This window comes from Lipotes vexillifer, unplaced genomic scaffold, assembly GCF_000442215.2.
Source record: "Lipotes vexillifer unplaced genomic scaffold, Lipotes_vexillifer_v1.1 scaffold793, whole genome shotgun sequence".
Taxonomy (NCBI): domain Eukaryota; kingdom Metazoa; phylum Chordata; class Mammalia; order Artiodactyla; family Lipotidae; genus Lipotes; species Lipotes vexillifer.
Genome location: NW_006774859.1, coordinates 638739 through 659961, shown reverse-complemented (window position 1 = coordinate 659961; position 21223 = coordinate 638739). Strand labels below are relative to the sequence as shown.

Here is a 21223-nt window from a genome sequence, read left to right as displayed (position 1 = left end):
TATATATATATATATATATATATATATATATATATATATATACATTTTTTTTGGTAGTTCAAGAAACTATAATAGCAAAATTAATTAACAACTTAATGTCTATTAAAAGAAGAGTCTTTTTCATATTTTCCTCTATTGTGCTTTATCACAGGATATTGAACACATTTCCCTGTGCTATACAGTAGGACCTTGTTGTATATCTATTCTATATGTAATAGTTTATATCTGCCAATCCCAAACTCCCAATCCATTTCTCCCACTTAACCGTAAAGCTATTCTCTATGTCTGTGAGTCTGTTTCTGTTTCATAGATAAGTTCATTTGTGTCATAATTTAGATTCCATGTATAAGTGATATCATATGGTATTTGTCTTTCTCTTTCTGTCTTATTTCACTTAGTATGATAATCTCTACGCCCAACATGTTGTTGCAATTCTAAATGGCTGAGTAGTATTCCATTGTATATAGGTACTGCATCTTCTTTATCCAGAATGTGACTTTATTTGAAAATAAAGCTTATACTCATTGGCTAGAGTGATGATAAAGTCATATGCACAATGTAACTGCTACTTGATCTCTCCTTTCCCTCTGTGCAGCAACATATATAAATTGAACTCTCATCATTTAAATGTATGTAAAATGCAACTCCCCTCAATAAGACTTTATGAGCTGCAATTAGAGTCTGGATGGACTGGTAAATGAGACCCTTACCTTCAGGGCTGTTAAGCATATGACAGACAGATGTAGCAGGATTTGTGCATTTATATCTCTGACATCCTTATCTATAAAACACGCTAAAACATTCCAAGCTGATGTCTGAAAAGTATTTAAATTGATATTACAGATTCATTAATATGGAAAAGGGTGATTGTAAGAATTAAAAAAAACTAGAAACAAATAGCTAAGTTAGGCCACTAAGGGGAGGAGAGAATGGGAGATGCCCAGTAATATTACTTAATATTTACACTAATATGTGCTGGTTTGATATACGTGTGCTTTTAGAGAACAGAAGCATGTTCAATTCTAGGATCACCAAAGCATCTCCACGACCCATAATAGATCAAACTAACTATTATTGGAGCTCTTGCTCTTATTTTAGTAACTCGGGCTCTGTTCCAAAGGGTAGTCCTTCAGTTTTTCTCTAAGTACTTCACATAGGATTTAGATATACAGTCATCCAGAGGATAGCTCTCTTTGAGTACAGTGGGGTGGAGTCTTCCTGGTGTATTGATAGAGCTCTTATGCAGATAGCAGTACATCTGTTTGTTTTCACATCTTTCCTCATATTTAGGTGAATTACTCTAGCAACCAATTAGCAGAGCTCTTTTATCAGCTAAGACAAGTGACTCACTGCTAATGCAATCTGGGATCCATCGTGAACTTACAGACTCAGCGAATCCAAGGCCATGGCCTTCCTCTCACTGAAGACCTCTGACATTTTTGTGTATTGATTACACACCTGGAAGAGCAAACATTTCACTGCATTGACAAGTGTGCTGTTTTAGCACAAAACTGATAGAGAATGGAAATATACCTTCCTCTTCTGTGAGCTGTAGGCAGATCTGTGGCAGAGTCTACAGAGCTGTCTATGATTTATTAGATCATTAAAAACACCCAAACAATGGAAGTAGATGGCTCTTTATTTCTTCTGATCTGAAGCCTAAGCTTAGTTGGAATCCTGAAACGTCTAAAAGAGCAGCTGCCATTGACTGCACATAGATAACCATTAGAATGGTTGACTTCCTCCATCCTGGGCTCTCAATTATCCAAGAGCTGCCTTTTGTGTGTATAATCATTCTTAAGGAGACAGGTCTTTAAATAAGTCTTTTCTAATAACTCCTTGTGAATCTGACTATGGAGAATAGAGTCTGACATCAAGATATCATCTTACAAGATAAAACCACAGAGAACAGACATGGACAAACAAGGAGGGATCATCAAGATAATGAAAAATATGAATAGTGACTGAGGGATAAAGGCTCCACATCTGACAGGAGAGAAATGAACATTCTTTTTCCCCTCAAAGTGTATCTTTAAAGGAAAAATATAGTCTCTCTTTTACAATATGTAGGAGTAAAATAAGAAAATAGGCAAAAGACAAAATATTTCTAAAAACTGGAGTCTGGGGAGTGGTGGACACAGATGAGAACCTGATTTATCTCCTTTTCATTTTGTTTCAATTTAAATTGAGTTATTGAAATACTACATACATTTCTGTAGTGATGTCTTGATTCAATGTATAGTTTTGTCTTACAGTCTCAAATCTTTCTGAAGTCAAATAACTTTTATGTTAATGAGAAGGTAATGACAAATGTACTTTTTACTTAAGATTTACTATTGAAGAGTACTTATCTTTAGCCAAGAATATGATGACTTGTAATAAACTGACTTTTACTTGTGTTGTTACCAAATTTTTGTTTTTAATATTATCTGAATTGTATGCAGACAAATTCAAAATCAGAAACATCAGTAAAGATGGATAAATGATGTTAGGTAGTGTTTGCGAAGAAAGTCTTATTTAAGTAACTTCCACATATGATTTTTCTTAAATTCTTAAAAACTGTTTGGAGACATTAAATGAAAGGGGATTAAAAGGAAGAATTAGTATTTACCTAAATCAGTATTTATCTAAATTCTCCATCCCTTTACAGTTCAAAGATTACCCCCCTCCCCCATAGTATGATAATCTGAGAGCATAGTCTCTTCTATATTAATCTATATCCCTTTTTAGGGCAGGGTGTCCAACGTGGTCATCCTGGGGTTCTCTCACTGTCCACAGCAGTGGTTTGCAAATAGCAGGTTTAATACAAGTCTGTTACAAATGACCTGATTCATGAGACTCAATCCTGCTCTTCTTCAGTCTCCTACTTGTCTTTTAGGCCTCCTCTCCTACTTTATACTTCCTTAGAACCTTGAAATTTGCCAGATTCAGCATATGTGAGGTCTCACTGGATACCAACCAAGAAGGAATATTAATATGGCTTGAATTCTAATATAGCTCTTTTTATTTAATATACATGGCATAAGGTACAGAGCAGTGCTTATATGAAGTGTTTAATTTCTTATAAGATTAATATGAAGTAGCTCACATAATGTTTTTTTAAATTTAATACATATCAGTGAAAACCTCATTAGCCCCATACTTCACAGTTAAATCTTTGATTATTAAGACTTTCTAGGATAAGGAATGTTCTCAAAATAATATCTTCTCAATTTGTTGAAGAAAGAACTGAAATTTAGTGAAGCAATCAATGGATTGAGTTGCCACCTGTGAGCAAGTGGCTTTATACAAAAGGAGGATGTAGGATGACTCTTGTCTGTAAGAGAATGAAATGTAATCATGGGAAATAAACATAAAGAAATTAAACAGAAAATAACATCATACAGATCATCAATATGGCAGAAAAGGAAGCTACAGAAACTCTTTCCTCCATGGAGACACTGATTGAACAACAATACACAGACCAAGTCTCTTTGTAAGAAATACATAAGTTCAGTTAAGAGACATTTGTACCCCAGGTGACTGTGAAACCAGCTGTGTTGCGGGTGGCAGGAATATCTCTGACACTCACTCACCATAGCTCTTCCACATACTTAGTGAGACATAATTGGGAGAAAACTTCCAGCTCTGAGTCTGTCTCTGGGGAGGGAAATAGAAGACTAAAACATATATACAATGTGCAGGCTTTTCAGGGTGCTGCCCAAGAGACTAGTTTCTATCTTGATTGAATCTAAGTGCTGACAGGAAAGGGTGCAAGGTTTGGGGTCCCTGAGAACAAAGGTGAAGGTTTAGACTAGCACACATTCACTCACTAAATACATCCCCTCCCCCACCCCCAGCTCAGTGGGAAAGAATGGGCAAACCCCGCAACCCCTGACTTCTCCCTGTGAATGGAGTTTGCATTCAAAATAATGGCTTTTCAAGGGGGCTGTCTGAGAAATGGGTTTCCTCTCTCCTTTGTCTTAAAGCACTGACAGTACCTGGTATACCATCAGCCCTCTGTGTCCACGGGCTCTGAATTTGCAGAATCAATCAACTGCAGATCAAAAATATTCAGAAAAAATTCCAGAAAATTCCAAAGAACAAAACTTGAATTTGTCACATGCCAGTGATTATTTACATAGCATTCAAACTGCATTAGATATTATGAGTAATCTAGAGATGATTTAAAGTATACAGGATGTGCATAAGTTATATACAAGTATGATACCATTTTATATAAGGGACTTGAGTCCATGGATTTTGGTATCTGTGGGGGTTCCTGGAACAAATCCCATGTAAATACCAATGGAAAACTGCACTCTAGATGCCTGGGGGTGGGTGACTGAAAACAAAAGAGAGCGGGACAGTGTGCTGCTGCTCTTAAGGCAGCATGGTCTCTTCCTGGGGCTGGGGCAGGGTGGAAGAGCAGAGAGGCATGGAATATGTTTCCAGAATTCTGGCTTTTCAGGGGTATTCCTGAGGGACTGGTTTCTATTTTGCCTGATTTTGAATTCTGACACAACTCACATACTCTATAGAAACTTTGGGGCTGCTGAGAATGAAAGAGAACTGGGTGGCTTGTAGCAACTCCGGAGAACCTGTTGTACTGCAGACAGACACCAGAGGGAGCAAAAGATTATAAGCAACTGTAAAAAGAAACTGGCAAATTCCTATAATACAGAATTTAAAAGACAGGCCCAGAGAAGACACATCCACAGAAATGGTTTGAAAAGTTCCCAGAATCTCTCACTGGGCTGATCAGTGAAGGACCTTTCCTATACAAAGCAAGTCCATGTGGCTGGGAGAAATGGCTGTTTCTGCAAATGTGTTGATTCCATTACAAAGTTACAAGGCACAAAAAGAAACACAAAAACATAATCCAATCAAAGAAAATGTCTCCAAAAACCAACCCTAAAGAAACAGAGGTATATAAATTACTGAAAAAAAAAAATCAAAATAACTGTCATAAAGATGCTTAATGAGCTCAGGAAAATGAAACATGAAGAAAATGTTTATTTTTTAACATTTAAAATGTCTTATATTCTTTATTGAGAATATCAATAAAGAGATAGAAAACATAATAGAGAATCAAGCAGAAATTTTGAAGCTGAATATATAAAAGCTGAAGTGAAAATTCACTAGAGGGGTTCAACAGGAAACTTGACCAAGCAGAAAAAAGAATCAGCAAACTCAAAGAAAGGTCATTTCAAATTATCTGGTTAGAGGAATAAAAAGGAAAAAAGATTGAAAAAAAGTGAAGGAAGCCTAAGGGACTAATGGGACACCATCAAATGGACTAATATATACATTATGGGAGTCCCAGAAAGGGGAGGGAGGAGAGAGAGAAAAAGAGAGAGAGATGCAGAATGCTTATTTAAAGATATAATGGCTGACAACTTTCCAAATCTGGGGAAGAAAATAGACATTCAGAATCAAGAAGTCCAAAGGACTTCCAAGAAAGAACTCAAAGAAGTCCATACCAAGACACATTATAATCAATTTGTCAAAAGTCAAAAGAAATACAGAATTTTGAAAGAAGAAAGAAAAAAAGTGAGCTACCACATACAAGGGAGCCCCATAAGACTCTCAGTGTATTTCTTATCAAAAACCTTGCAGCCCGAAAGGGAGTGAGATAATATGTTCAAAGTGCTCAAAATAAAATGCTACCAAACATGAATACTGTATCTGGCAAAAACTGTCCTTTAAAAATGAAGAAGAGATAAAGACTTTCTCAAATAAACAAAAGCTGAGCAAGCTTATCAGTACTAGACTTACCTTATAAGAAATGCTGAAGGGAGTCCTTCAAGCTGAAATGAAAGGACACTAGACAACAACATGAAAGCATATGAAAATATAAAGCTCACTGGTAAAGGTGGCTATATAGACAAATATAGTAATGTAATGCTGTCATAGTGGTGCATAAATCACTTGTAATTCTGGTATTGAAGTTAAAAGACAAAAGTCTAAAAACACTATATAAAAATGTGTTAGTTATGCACATATTATCTGTATCTATATCTATATCTATATCTATATTTATATCTATATGACATCAGTTACATAAAGTCTGGAGCAGGCAGATGTAAAAGGTTAGAGTTTTTGTATGCAATTGAAGTTAGGTTGCTAACAGCTTAAAATAGATTGTTATAACTATAAGATGTTCTGTGGTAATGTATGATAACCACAAGAAAATGTCTAGAGAAGATACAAAAAAGAAAATAAGAAAGGAATCAAAGTATGTTACTAAAAAAAATCAATAAGACACAAAGGAAGAGAGCAAGAGAGTAAAAGGGGGGGGAAAGCTAGGCAGAAAACAATGATTGAAATGGAAATAGCAAGAATTTATCAGTAATTAATTTAAAAATAAATGGAGTAAACTCCCTATCAAAAAACATGAAGTGGCTGAATGAATAAAAAGAGATTAAAAAAAAAACAAGATCCAACTATATTCTATTATAAGAGACTCACTTTTGATTTGAGGACACACATAGCCTGAAAGCAAAAGGATGAAAAAAGATATTTCATGGAAATGGTAACCAAAACATTGCAGCAGTGGCTACACATATCGGAAAAAATAGACTTCAGTCAACAAGGGACAAAGAATGACATTATATACTGATAGTAGAATCAAATAACCAGGAAGATACAATAATTTTAAATATATATGCACCTGACACCAGGGCACTCAAATATATGAAACAAACATTGACAGAACTAAGGGAGAAATGGACAGTACAATAACAGAATGAGATTTTAATATGCCACTTTCAATAAGGGATAGAACATTCATATAGAAAATAATAAGAAAGCAGAGGACTTGAACAACACTATAGAACAAATGGACCTAACAGATATATAGAAGATTCCATCTTACAGCAGCAGAATACACATTCTCCTTAAGCACACTGCAACGTTAACCAGGATAGATTACATGTTAGGTCACAAAACAAATCTTAACAAATTTAAGAAGATTGAAAATCATACTTTTTCCACCCACACTGGAATAAAACTAGACATCAATAGCAGAAGGAAAAAATGGAAAATTCACAAATATGTGAAAATTAAACAATGTGCTCTTAAACAACCAATGGGTCAAAGAAGAAATCAAAAGAGAATTTGGAAAATACCTGAGACAAATGAAAACGCAACATACCAAAGCTTATGAGATGTAGCAAAAGCAATACTGAGGGAAGTTTATAGCTGTAAGCACTTTCACTAAAAAGAAAGATCTCAAGTCAACCCAATTTTATGCTTCATAGAAGTAGACAAAGAAGAACAAACTATGTCTGACATTAGCAAAAGGAATGAAATTATATAATGATTAGAGCAGAAATAAATAAGAGAATAGAAAAACAATAGAAAAAAATTAACAAAACTAAGAGTTGTTTTTCTGAAAAGATCAATGAAATTGACAAACCTTTAGCTACACTAGTTAAAGAAAAAGAGAGAAGACAAATAAAATCAGAAATGAAAGAGACAACATTACAACTGATGTCACAGAAATAATACAGATTATAGAGATGACTATGAACAATTATACACCAACAAGTTGTATAACCCAGGAGAAATGGATAAATTCCTAAAAACATACAACATACCAAGACTGAGTCACAAATAGAAAAGCTGAACATATCAATACGGAGAATGTATCAATAATCAAAAACCTCCCAACAAAGAAAGCCCAATACCAGATGTCTTCACTGAAAAATTCTGCAAAATATTTAAAGAAGAATTAATACTGGTCTATTCCAGACTTTTCAAAAAATTGAAGAGGAATGAGCACTTCCAAACTCATTCTATAAGGCCAACATTATCCTGATACCAAAGATAGAAAAAGACACTATGAAAAAAGAAAACTACAAGCTCATACACCTGATGAATATAGACGTAAATCTTAAATAAAATACTAACAAACCAAATTCAAGAGCACAGTAAAAGAATCATATGACATGAACAATGAAATTCATCCCTGTGTTGAAAGGGTGGTTCAACATACAAAAATCAATAAATGTGTTATACCACATTAACAGAACAAAGGATAAAACTCACATGATCATCTCGGTAGATGAAGAAAAACCATTTGACAAAATTCAACCTTGTTTCATGATAAAAAGACTCAACAAACTAGGAAAAGAAGGACTTGAAGAGACATTTCTCCAAAGAAGACATACAAATGGCATATGTAAAAGGTAGATGAAAAGATGCTCAATATCACTACTCATCAGAGAAATGCAAATCAAAATCATAATGAGATACCACCTCACATTTGTTAGGGTGGTCATTATATAAAAACAACCAAAAGTAACAAGTGTTGACAAGGCTGTGAAGAAATTGGAACCTTTGTGCACTGTTGGAGAGAATGTAAAATGGTGCAGCTGCCATGGATAGCAGTATGAGGGTTCTGCAAAAAATTAAAAGTAGAACTATATGATCTACCAATTCCATTTCTGGGTTTATCCAAAAAAATCGAAAACAGATCTTGAAGAAATATTTGCACTTTGATGTTCATTGTACATTATTCACGATAGCCAGGAGGTGTAAACAATCCAAATGTCCATCAGTGGATGAATGGATAAAGAAAACACAGTATATACATGCAGTGTAATATTATTCAGCCTTATCAAAGAAGGAAATCTTATCATATGCTACAACATGGAAGAACCTTGAGGACATTATGCTGAGTGAAATGAGCCAGGCTCAGAAGGACAAGTACTGGGTGATTCCACTTATATGAGGTCTCTAGGGTAGTCACAGTCTTAGAAGCAGAAAGTAGAATGATGGTTGCCATGGGCTGGTTGGAGAGGGAAATGGGGAGTTGCTCTTCTATGGGTATAAAGTTTCAGTCATGCAACATGCAACGATTTGCCTACAGATAACAATATTTTACAGTATACTTAAAAACTTGTTGAGGATAAATCTTACAGTATGTGGTTCTTTATCACCGTAAAAAAGAAAATAATAGCACACAATAAGTGAGAATTACATAAAAGAGTTAACAGTTGCAATAGAATGATTAAGGGAAAACACAATTTCAGAGGTTGTGAGGCAGCATAGTGTTGGTTAAAAGCACAGGTTCTTTAGTGTGAATGTCTGCATATGAATCCCAGAATAGCTCTGTGTTCTTGGGCAAGAAACTTAACCTCTCTTTGCCTTAACTTTACTCCTCTTTTTTCGGAGAGGATGGTATTTACCTCACAGGTTTTTTTCTTTTGGTATGGATTAAATGAGTTAAAGTATAAAAATTCTTAGAACTTAATTCTATGAATTAAGATATAATTCATTAATATTTATGTTATAACATATTATATGCTATTCATAAGAAAATATGGAGTTCTCGATATAAAAAAAAGTGGATGACTATAAGGAATTAATAAAGATAAAAATCACACTTGGCTGCTTTATATTGGATTTTTCACAAAACTATGAGTGTTTCATATATTTTCCACCATTTGAATATTCCATGTCATGAATCTAAATATTTGGTCATCTTGGGCTCTAGCATACTTTATAAAACACAGAAACCAATTTTATACCTATCCTGACAAGCCACTTGACAGTTTTGAATCGCTGCATCAGCAGATGAGGAGCCGTAAAGTGTATTATAAGGGAACAAAAAAAGTTGGGAATCAGGAAATCAGGGATCAAGTCTCTTATTTTTTCACCATGAAATTTTAGACATCTGACATTCAGTTTCCTTAGCCTTATAAAGAGGATAATCATTCTTTGGCGGGTTCTTGTGAAGATAGATGAGATGATATATATGGCCATAATTTTGAAAATGTAATATACTTATGCAAATGTTAGATATTCCTATGTACTTCTTTTGGATGTCTGTATACACTCAACAGGAGACTACCCAGAAAAAATAGAAATAAAAGGAAATTTCCAATTCATTAGGGCACTACACATTGTCAACTTTATTGTGTACCAAAATTAGCACTTTGGAGCTCTAATTATACAAATTAACTCTCCATGATGATCAAATGGACCAGAAATTCTTTATCTTAAATGTATTGCTGTAAAGTCATACTAAGAAGCATGTAGCCAACAATATCATAAAAATGAAAAGAATTCAGCAAATTGCCTTGACCTTGGAGGGACAGACATCCTCTCCTCTTTCAATTTAGCTTCATTCACTGTTTCTAAGACAAGTTTCCTGTAAATCTAAAACTCTGAGAAGGGACTTTAAACAGCATAATGCAAGCACTAGCATAGACTAAAAAGTGTAAGTTGTTAAGCACTGTTTTGTATCTTGCTAATCTTTCCCCATTCCTGAGCTGTTTTATTAAAATAAAGCATATTATATGCAAAGTGTGAGAGTTGTTAAATTTAATTAAACTGTTATAATGACAGGCAGTATTAAATATATTTAATTATACCTAAAGTATCAGAGATAAATATTCTGGTGTTTTGTTGAGAGTTTTTCACAAGGAATCTGTTCTCTAAAGAAATATGACTAATGCTTAGTAACTTAAACACTTTGAAATATTGAGGGCACACTTCGTAATGTTTGAAACTGGATATTTGCGTATCTACCTGGGACACATGAGGTATCTTGGTGTCTTCTTTCCGTATTGGAGGTTTTCCATCTGCAGCCATTTCAATCATACAAGCAACCCTAGGGCTGCCAACAGGCATTGTGTAGCTATAAATAAAACAGAAGAGGCCATTACTGTATGTGTTATTGGTAAGAAGAGGATAACTTTGCACATAGATAAGTACTCCAAAGAGAGAGGTACATTCTGGATCACAGTAATCCTAAAATATCATCTCAACCAAGTCTGAACATTTTAGGATAGATAAAGATATATTTCTTTTCTAACAGCGCCTTTTATTTTCCTTCTCTCCTCCTGTCTTTAAATCAGGAGTTGAAATGCTTTCAGAAAGTTAAACCCACACAGAACAAAAACAGCTTTCTGTGTATGAGTAGTTATTGATAACTTTTAAGTGCTCACTATGGTTGACATATGTTCTCATTCATGTAGGAGACTGTTGGACACATAACATTGACGTTAAATGATGCTAAACTCCCTAGGTAGAAATTTCCCCTCCCTGGCCTATGGGGGAGATAGAAATGGGATAAGAAATGAATGGCTGCATACCCGGGAGCTGTGAGATTACAGTGTGATACAGTTATCAGAACTCAGAAGGCAAGCTGCTAATATACCAGGTAGTACTGTGTCTCAGAGATAACCAAGAGTAGAAGGTTAAGGGAATTTGTAGAACGAGTGGCAGAAATGGTCAATACACAGTTGAAAATTTATCAGAGTTTATAGAATGATGCAGTCAAATGAAAATGTACACATACGGAAGTACATGACATACCTTTAAAACAGAATTTCAAAAGACAATTCAGTGGCTATCTCTGCATGATGCAAGTATGAATACTTTTTTTAAACTGGGGTATAGTCGCTTTATGATGTTGTGTTAGTTTCTGCTGTACAATGAAGTGAATCAGCTATATGTATACATACATCCCCTCCCTCTTAGTCCCCCCTCCCACCTCCGCATCCCTCCCATCTAGGTCACCACAGAGCAGTGAGTTGAGCTCCCTGTGCTATACAGCAGGTTCCTACTAATAATTTTAATGCACATTTTTGCTTATTTGTATTTTCTAAATTTTGGACAGTGAACACAATTAGTTTTTATTTTAATTTTGACCAACGGCCCTAGTATGCTCAGGACTGAGAGGTGTTCCAGGTCACAGGATTTTTCAGAGCTAAAATGAAGGAAGTTCCTGGCAAATGAGCATAGATTGATCACTGATCAAAATTCTTAAGTCCTAGGAATAATCTCTTAGAGTCCCATTTGCGTGAACTTTATATCTAAGGGACACACTAGGCACATTTGCCATTGTAGTTGATGTGGGCCTATATAGATATTTTATAATGGAGATGGGGGAATAGCTGTCAGGGATGAACACGTCCTTATTAAGAAATAATAAGCTCTCTTATTACTTCACTCAGAACTTGTTAAAGGCTAACCCTGAATTGCAGTTCTACAAAAGAAGTCACTCTACTCCATGTGCTTTCTGTTACCTCCTACCTTTCTTCCCCTGACCCTTCTACCAAATGGCTGATTCTATTATCTGCTTTGTCTATGTACTATTTTGGAAATTGATACTCTAATTTAACCAGAGATTTTCCCACATGTGGATTCTTATCAGGTTCATTTTTATAATACCTTATATCTGCTTACAGACCAAATTGTGTCATAAGAACCAAAAAAAAAAAATGCTCTATAAACAAATTAGACTTTATGCCACATAAATCATTTGAGGAAAAATCTATGTGCATATCCATTATGTCTCACAAGTATTGCTGAGGCCAACTGAGTCTAATGATTTAAAGACTCAAGGATTATATTTTGAGATAATCCATTGACTGGCTGAGTGATCTTAGGCAAACCATTTAACCTCTCTTCCCTGAAGTGTGCTTATCCACAGAAGGGAGATAATCATTCTTAGCTCATAAATGGTTGGTGAGAATCACATTATTTAGTGTACACATAAATCATTCAGTACTAATATTAAAATCCAAAGTTGAAGCAATTATTTGCTGTCTAGATAGGGATCTCTAAAGAGATTTTTATGAAAAAAGTTACACAGTCAAGTCGAAATGTTCAGCTACTTTTACTAATATTGCTTGTAATGGAATCAAAATCAAACACTTAGGTTGAATTATTTTAAAAATCAAAATTTGTTGCAACAGACCCTTTTTTTTCCAGTATCTTTAACATTCTTATTTTTTAGACTTATAGTCTTTAGGTGTGCTTGCTAAACAGTTTGGAAGAAAAACAGTCTGATTTGGAAAATACAATTTATTAAAAAATTTTTAGAAGATTCTGCTCAAACTGGAAGTGCAGGATACCCAAAACCAAGGGAAGGTTGTAAAAATGTAAAGAACAGAGTGTGGATTTAATTACCAACCAAGAAATTTTATATAATTGAATGTTATCCAGCTTTTCAACAGGAGTTGTAGAATAATAATTAATGGCATAGAAAATATTTGTATAAAACAGAAGAAATAAAGACAATTTAGGGGATATATTATTTTTATGAAAATATGCATGGAGATAATACCAGAATTACTTTCACTAGAATTATCTGTGGCTATCTCTGCATGCTGGGAATGAGAATGATTTTTCAATTTGTCTCTTTTGCTTATTTGTATTTTATAAAATTTGGACAATGAATATACAATATTTTTCAGTTTCACCTCTTAATAGATAAGTTCAGTTTTTATAAAAAGCAATCAAGAATTAAATACTTTATTGACATTTTTCTGTTTTCCTGGATTCCATACCTTCCTTCTAGGTATACCTATCTCTATCTATCTATCTTCTTGCTAAATACAACTTAAATAGTCCTTGTAATGAGAATTTGTGGATAGTAAATTCAGAGTCATATCACCCTTGAATAATAGTTTAAAAATGTATAAAATTTTATATATTTTTTAAAGAACTTTAAACAGTAGCTAATTATTTGTTGCATTCTACTGCTGATGTGAAGTCAGTAAAAAAAAAAAAACCTTAAAAGCTGTTCTTTTGTTACTTTAGCTTTTCTTTTTGACAGCTTTAAGATCTTCTCTTTAATTGTGATAATGTATCTAGGGATGGATTAATCAGTATTTATCTTTCTTAATACTCTAAGTGCATGTCTGATCTCAACAATTATGTATTCCTTCAATTTTGGAAAATTCTCACCTGAATCACCTCAAATATTGCTTTTTGACATTCTCTGAAATCTCTTATTATACAGTTTTTCTAGAACCCATATTAGACATTTTTTGGAAGCCTATTAAAATGTCCTCTACATTTTTAAATCTTGCTTTCACTTCTTAGAACATTCTCTTAATTCTCTGTCCTGTATTCTCCCTAGACACCAGTTTTTCCCCCACAGTGGTCTACATATTGAGTTTTAATTTTCAATAAACATAATCTTTTATTCCCAAGATTTTGAATCTTTTCCACATTTTTTTGGTGTTTAGTTTATGCGTTTTGCTTTTGTAATTTCTTTTTTTTAAATGAATGTTATTCATTTGTGCTCTCTAGTATTCTAAAAATACTTATTTTAAAGTTTTTGTCAGACTTTTCCATAAAAGTAATTTTATCTAGAGTGATTCATGCTCTATTTGCTGATTTGCTTGTTTCCTTTCTCAATGCTGTCATGTGTTTTGGTATTGTGCTGTTCAGGCTCATTTTGAGTCGAAAGTATTTTGTTTTTTTCTCCTTTTCTGCACTCCTATTCTCTTTCTCCTGTGCACTTGTGCTGTACTCAACTCTGCCTGCCCTAATGAGAATGCTACCTGGTCCTCTGAGCACCTAAACTGGAATTTTGGATATTTGAGTAGTTCTGGCCTATGGTGATATTGATGGTCCACAGGTCCATTCACAGAGCTGAGAGAGATTGGTGCACTTCTGCTCATGATACTTCAGTTGCATTCTATTTTCTTCCTGAGCTGGCAGTTTTCTAAAAGTCACAATTCCAGATGGCAGGCTCTCTGTCTCTCTTTCTTTCTCTCTCTCTCTTTGTATATATGTATCTGTCACTTTTTTTTTGTTTGTTTGTTTGTTTTGCTGTACACAGGCCTCTCACTGTTGTGGCCTCTCCTGTTGTGGAGCACAGGCTCTGGACGTGCAGGCTCAGTGGCCATGGCTCATGGGCCTAGCTGTTCTGTGGCATGTGGGATCTTCCTGGACCGGGGCACGAAACCATGTCCCCTGCATCAGCAGGTGGACTCTCAACCACTGTGCCACCAGGGAAGCCCACATGTGTTTTTTTTTTTTTTAATTGAAATATGGTTGACATACAATATTATGTTAGTTTCAGGTGTACTACTTAGTGATTTGACATTTGCATATGTTACAAAATGATCACCATCAAAAGTCTGGTAACCATCTCTCTCCATACAAAGTCATTACAATATTATTGACCATATTCCACATGTTGTTTACATCTTCGTGCCTTATTTATTCTATAATTGGAGGTTTGTACCTCTTAATCCCCATTTAAAATAAAATCCATTTTAATGGCACATAACTGTTCATAGTAATCTCTTATGATCCTTTGTATTTCTGTGGTGTCAATTGTAAATTCTTTTTCATTTCTAATTTTATTAATTTGAGTCCTCTCTCTTTTTTTCTTCATGAATCTGGCTAAAGTTTTATCAATTTTGTTTCTCTTTTCAAAGAACCAGATCTTACTTTCATTGACTTCTTTTTTTTTTTTAATGTTTGCTCTGATCTCTGTGGCTTCTTTCCTTCTACTAACTTGGGGTTGGTTTTCCTTCTCTAGTTCCATTAAGTGTAAGGTTAAGTTGTTTACTTAAAATTTTTCTTGTTTCCTGAGATAGACTTGTATTGCTATAAACTTCCCATTTAGAACTGCTTTTGTTGTGTTCCATAGATTTTTGGATCATTGTGTGATAATTTTCACTTGTCTCTAGGTATTTTTAAATTTCTTCTTTGATTTCTTCAGTGACCCATTGGTTATTTAGTAGCATATGATTTAGTCTCCACATGTTTGTGTTTTTTGCAGTTTTTTTTCTTGCAGTTGATTTCTAGTCTCATTGACTTGTGTTTGGAAAATGTGCTTGATATGATTTGAATTTTTAAAATTTACTGAAGCGTGTTTTGTGACCTAGCATGTGATTGTCTTGAAGAATGTTTCATGTGCAATGGAAAAGAATGAATTCTGCTGTTTTGGGACAGTATGTTCTGTATATAACTATTAATACAATCTGATCAAATGAGTCACTTAAGGTTAGTGTTTCCTTATTGATTTTCTGTCTGTTTGTTGATGTAAGTGGGGTGTTAAAGTTCCCTATTATTATTGTATTACTGTCAATTTTGCTCCATATTTGTTAATATTGCATTATGTATTTAGGTACTCATATGTTGGGTGCATATATATTTACAATTGTTATGTATTCTTGTTGGATTGATCCTTTTATCATTATGTAATCTGTTATGTAGTTGATCCTTTAATCATTATGGCTTTTTATTGGAACATTTATTCTATTTACATTAAAAGTAATTACCCTTGATAGGTTTGTACTAACTGCCATTTTGTTAATTGTTTTCAGGTGGTTTTTTGTAGTTCTTTTTTGTCCCTTTCTACTTTTTTTGCTCTCTTTAGTGATTTGATGACTGTCTTTAGTGTTATGTTTGCATTACTTTCAATTTTTTTTTTTTTTTCGTGTGTGTGTATATCTATATAGGTTTTGGGTTTGTGGTTACCATGGGTTTCATATATAATATAATATGTGACTATCTAAATTTGATAATCTCTTAAGTTTGAATGCATTCTAACAACCTGCAGTTTTAACCCCCAGCACATTTAATTTTTTTTAAACAATGTGTTTTTAAAAATTAATTAACTAATTAATTTATTTATTTTTGGTTGCATTGGGTCTTTATTGCTGCATGTGGGCCTTTCTCTAGTTGTGGTGAGTGGGGGCTACACTTCATTGCAGTGCACAGGCTTCTCATTGCAGTGGCTTCTATTGTGGCAGAGCATGGGCTCTAGGTGTGTGGGTTTCAGTAGTTGCAACATGCAGGCTCAGCAGTTGTGGCTCATGGGCTGTAGAGTGCAGGCTCAGTAGTTGTGGTGCACAGGCTTAGTTGCTCCACAGCATGTGGGATCTTCCTGGACCAGGCTCGAACCTTTGTCCCCTGCATTGGCAGGTGGATTCTTAACCACTGCGCCACCAGGGAAGTCCTACATTTAATGCTTTTGACTTCATATTTTACGTCCTTTTATTTTCTGTATTTCTTAACTACTTATTGTGGATATAGATTATTTTACTACTTTTGTCTTTCAACCTTCCTACTGGCTTTATGTGTGGTTGCTCCACTACCTTTTCTGTATGTTTGCCTTTATCAATGAGTTTTTTCCTTTTATCATTTTTGTATCTCTAGTTGTTGCCTTTTCTTTCCACTTAGATAAGCTCCTTTTATCATTTCTTGTAAGATTGGTTTAATGATGCTTAACTCTTTTAGCTTTTGCTTGCCTGTAAAATTCTCTCTCCTTCAAATCTGAAGGATGACCTTGCAAGGTAGCATATTCTTGGTTGTATATTTCTTTTTCTTTTTTCTTTTTTTAATTTCATCTCTTTGAATATATGGTGCCACTCTCTTCTGGTCTCCAAAGCTTTTGCTGAAACGTCACCTGATAGTTTTATGGGAGTTGCTTTGTACATAACTAGTTGCTTTTCTCTTGTTGCTTTTAAGATTCTCTTTTTATCTTTAATTTTTGCCATTTTAATTATATTGTGTCTTACTGTGGACCTCCTTGGGTTCATCTTGTTTGGGGTTCTCTGTGCTTTCTGGACCTGGATGTCTATTTTTTTTTCCCAGGTTAGGGAAGTTTTCATCTATTTATTATTTCCTCAAAATATGTTCTTTGTCCCTTTCTTCCTCTCTTCACCTTCTGGGACCACTTAATGCAAATGTTACTATGCTTAACATTGTCTCAGGGAACTCTTAAACCATTTTCATTTTTAAAAATTCTTGCTTTTTTATTTCTGTTCACCTTGGGTGATTTTCACTACTTGTCTTCCAGCTTGCTGATCCACTCCTTTGTATCATCTAATCTACTGTTGATTCCTTCTAGTGTATTTTTTATATCAGTTATTGTATTCTTTAGCTCTGCTTGGTTATTTTTTTGTATTTTCTAACTCTTTGTTGAAATTCTCATTGTGTTCAACCAATTCTCTCTGGAGTTCAGTTAGTGTCTTTATGATCATTACTTTTATCAGGTAGGTTACCTATCTCCACTGTTTAGCTCTTTTTCTGAAGTTTTGTCTTGTTTCTTTGTTTGAAACATATGCCTCTCTCTCCTTATTTTGCCTAATTCTCTGTGTTTATTTCTATTTATTAGGTAGGTTGGTTACATTTATCAATCTTGCAGAAGTGGCTTTATGTAGGAGGCCTCCTATGGGGCCCAGCAGCACACTTTCCTCTATAGAGCTGTAGGGATGACCCTATATGGGCTGCCTGGGCCCTTCTGTTGTGGTGGGCTGAATACTGTGGGCATGCTAGTTGGAGGGATTTCCCCTGACTAATTGGATGCAGGCTCATTGATGGGGGAGCTGGGTCTCTGTGCACTGGCTGTGCCATCTAGCAGCATCACATGTTTCCTTGAGTGAGTCTTTTGTGCCCTTGGTCCTAGAGAAGCTGAGCTGCCCTGTTTCTAGATCTAGATCTTGGCAGGTCTGCAGTATTAACTGTTTTTCTGATTTGCATTTTTGTCCATTTCTCATTTGGGAAGATTTTTATCCTGTTTTTGAGCTAGACTTTATATTTTCAAAAGCCTATTTTAAATTTTCTTTATTGATGCTATGTGTTTGACACTAAGGTGGTGTGTCAAAGTATGAAAGTAGAGAGTCATTGTAACTAGAAGTCCCACTTTATTTTTTATAAAAAGAAAACAATGACAAAGATCAAACTAAGTCCCTGCCTTATGAGTACCATGTAAATATAAAGTTATCTTTAATTTTTGAGTGGCAGAATGAAGAAAAATTAAACAAACCATTTGGAAGTACCTTTATGATTTAGCAGGATATAAATTCATTTCTTTGGCTTTTTCCCTCTCTGGTTTGTTTTCTGTTAAAGGCATTTCAGTGCATCTGTCTCATATTTTTTTTTCCTGTGGCATATTTCATAAGCACATATGTAAAGTAGTTTGTTTTATCTCCAGAGACAAATACGATGTATGGATTTTTTCTTCTCCAAGGTACCTATGTTTGATTTCTCAAATTGGGAAATTATAAGTTACTGGCATTAAATCATAATGGAATTAAATGCTTTAAAGGGCTATTGTAGTGCTGTGTTGTAGGCTCACAGAACAGTGCTCATGCATAATTACAGTAGCTACAGAGTTCTGAAGCCATGATATAGTAATAACAAAACTGAACAGGACAAACTGTTTCTAAGGAATATTGCAAAATTGATGACAATACTGAATGCTTTCATATGTGCAAAATATAAATGTGCTTTTCTCTTGTTGCTAGGTTTTGCTATTACCCAGCAATGATGTTAGCTTGTCAATTTTAAATTTTGGACATGAATTAACTTTGCCAGTAAGTTTATTTCTTTATTTACCTGAATTAGACTTTAAAAAATAATACAAGAACAGGTTCTCTATGTGGATAACTTGCAGTATAGACAGCAGTTAAATGAATCTCAAACTTAATCACATTTGACCATGTTTTTTACTATTTTGACTATATTTTGAGTATTTTTTCAATTAGACAACTTTTACTAAATGAGAAAACTACATTTAAAATGTGCTTTAAAACAAAATAGAATTATAAAAAAAAGACATACGCATTTGAAAGATCTTTGCACTCTGCTGAAGAATCAAATCTCTTGCAATAATGCAACATGCCAATTTATAACATGTAAGTTAACAGAATCCTCAATTTAACATTTTCAAAGATGATATTAAGGTCAAGAATTTCACATCTCTGGTAGCACATATAGAAGGACATTCGTTATAAATGTGATGTCCATCTATATGAAGCTTACAAATTTGACAGTGCTCAACAAAAGCTTTTTAGAATCACATCCAAAAGTGTTGCATCCAAAGAATCACACATCTGTGTCCTTAAGTTCTCATTCTAAAACCTTTATGTTGACTTTTCTATCACTTGTCATTTGTTGATACTAACCCTTAAGAAAAGAAGAGGAAGAGAAGTGCTGCAATAAACCCTTGATCATGTACAAAAATTATTGCTGCTATAGTTCATTAAAAAGCATATCTATACAATATCAGCCTTAATATTTAGCAACTGTGATTATTGCTCTGAAGAGAGTGGATAGCATACACACTGAGCTCCAGCTTGGAACTTTCATTAAAAAATCTTCTCAGGCTAGACTCAGAACTGGGAGAAGTTAACTTCGATTGTTAGCAGCTATGATCTCCATGTTCAATCCAAAGTTTTAGTTGAATTGGGACAGTTAGCTCTGAAGAATAGCTGAGTTGGAAGACTCATAACAGCAGATGGCAGTAAATGTACATGGCAGAGATAGGGGCACTGAAAGATATCTGTTCCCAAAAAGATAGGATCTAATTGATAGTGTGATTGTTTTAGCTCCCTGTTTGCTACAGGAAAACATGGGAAATATATTTAAAAGATTACACATCAGGTAATATGGAAGAAACTGTCCAGAGATATACAGCTTTCCTTACTGGTTCCTGTGTCTGATGCTACTGTCATGGCTGTGTGAGCAAATTTAAGAAGATTCTGTTGAAGAGTATGATGGCTCCGTACAGCCCTATGAACACAGCCATACATTTCACTCACATACATGCTGAGTGAGACTCAGCAAACCTATATTTGAAAACTGTAAAAATAGATCAGACACAAAAGCTGAAGTGTAATGCCCTTTGCCAAATAAAAGCAATGGAAAAACACCAAAGCATCCCGAAGCATCCCTTTTGGTTTAGAGCATCAATCACGTGGCCAGGCTGGCAATACAAAGAGCTTGTGCAAGGAACACTGCATGATTGTCATGAGGACTTCCTGTCTCTGGATGATTGCCATGAGGTGGTCATTGTTTTTAAACTGTTTTATTTAGCCTTCTCTCTGACTGACAGACAGCCTAAATATACTTACTAATAAATTGCAGGGAAAACCAAGTCATTATCCTGTGAAGCACTGATATTAATAAAAGGATATGTGATGCCTGAGGACCACTGAAGCAGGAGCCTCCTTTACACCCTTGATTAACCAGAGCAGTCATCAAGGGACTGTCCAGCCAACTGTCATGAGATATCAGGGATACCCCAAGAACTGTGACTGTACTCCTAACTACACTACCGAAGTCATGTACTATGGAACCCACAGAATATTCTACAGATTTCACGGTTTCCTGGTAGTTCCTCTGAAAGAGAAGATGGCCAAACTTCCCTTACATTCTTTACCTAATAAAAACATTCACACAATGACCATTACAACTACACAAATTGAAATTCACATCCAGAAATGTTACTATTTTTTAACCTGACATCTCTCTTTAACCTATCTGAATGTAATAGTAAGAACCTTCACTGTATGCTGGAGCAGGATTTCAATGGCTCATGAGAGCTGATGTTTGCATGTCTTCCCAACTCCATATCAGTGAATTCATGTTGGTAACTTGAAATTGGTTATGGTGAGAGTATTTATGCCAGGAAATTGACAAAAGCTACAAATCATATCAACCCACTATCCCACACTTTTTCCTCTGAGAGCTG

The 21223-nt window shown here is 34.7% G+C and overlaps 1 protein-coding gene across 1 annotated transcript in view; it reads right to left on the bottom strand.

Moving 5' to 3' along the window:
- Positions 1 to 21223, bottom strand: part of EYS (EGF-like photoreceptor maintenance factor) — a gene marked incomplete at its 5' end in the record, with an annotated part of 885136 nt that overhangs the window by 247455 nt on the left and 616458 nt on the right. The window contains one exon of the mRNA XM_007449587.1: positions 10519 to 10627. Within this exon, the coding sequence (XP_007449649.1) occupies positions 10519 to 10627 (109 nt within the window). The remainder of the gene's footprint in view (positions 1 to 10518; positions 10628 to 21223) is intronic.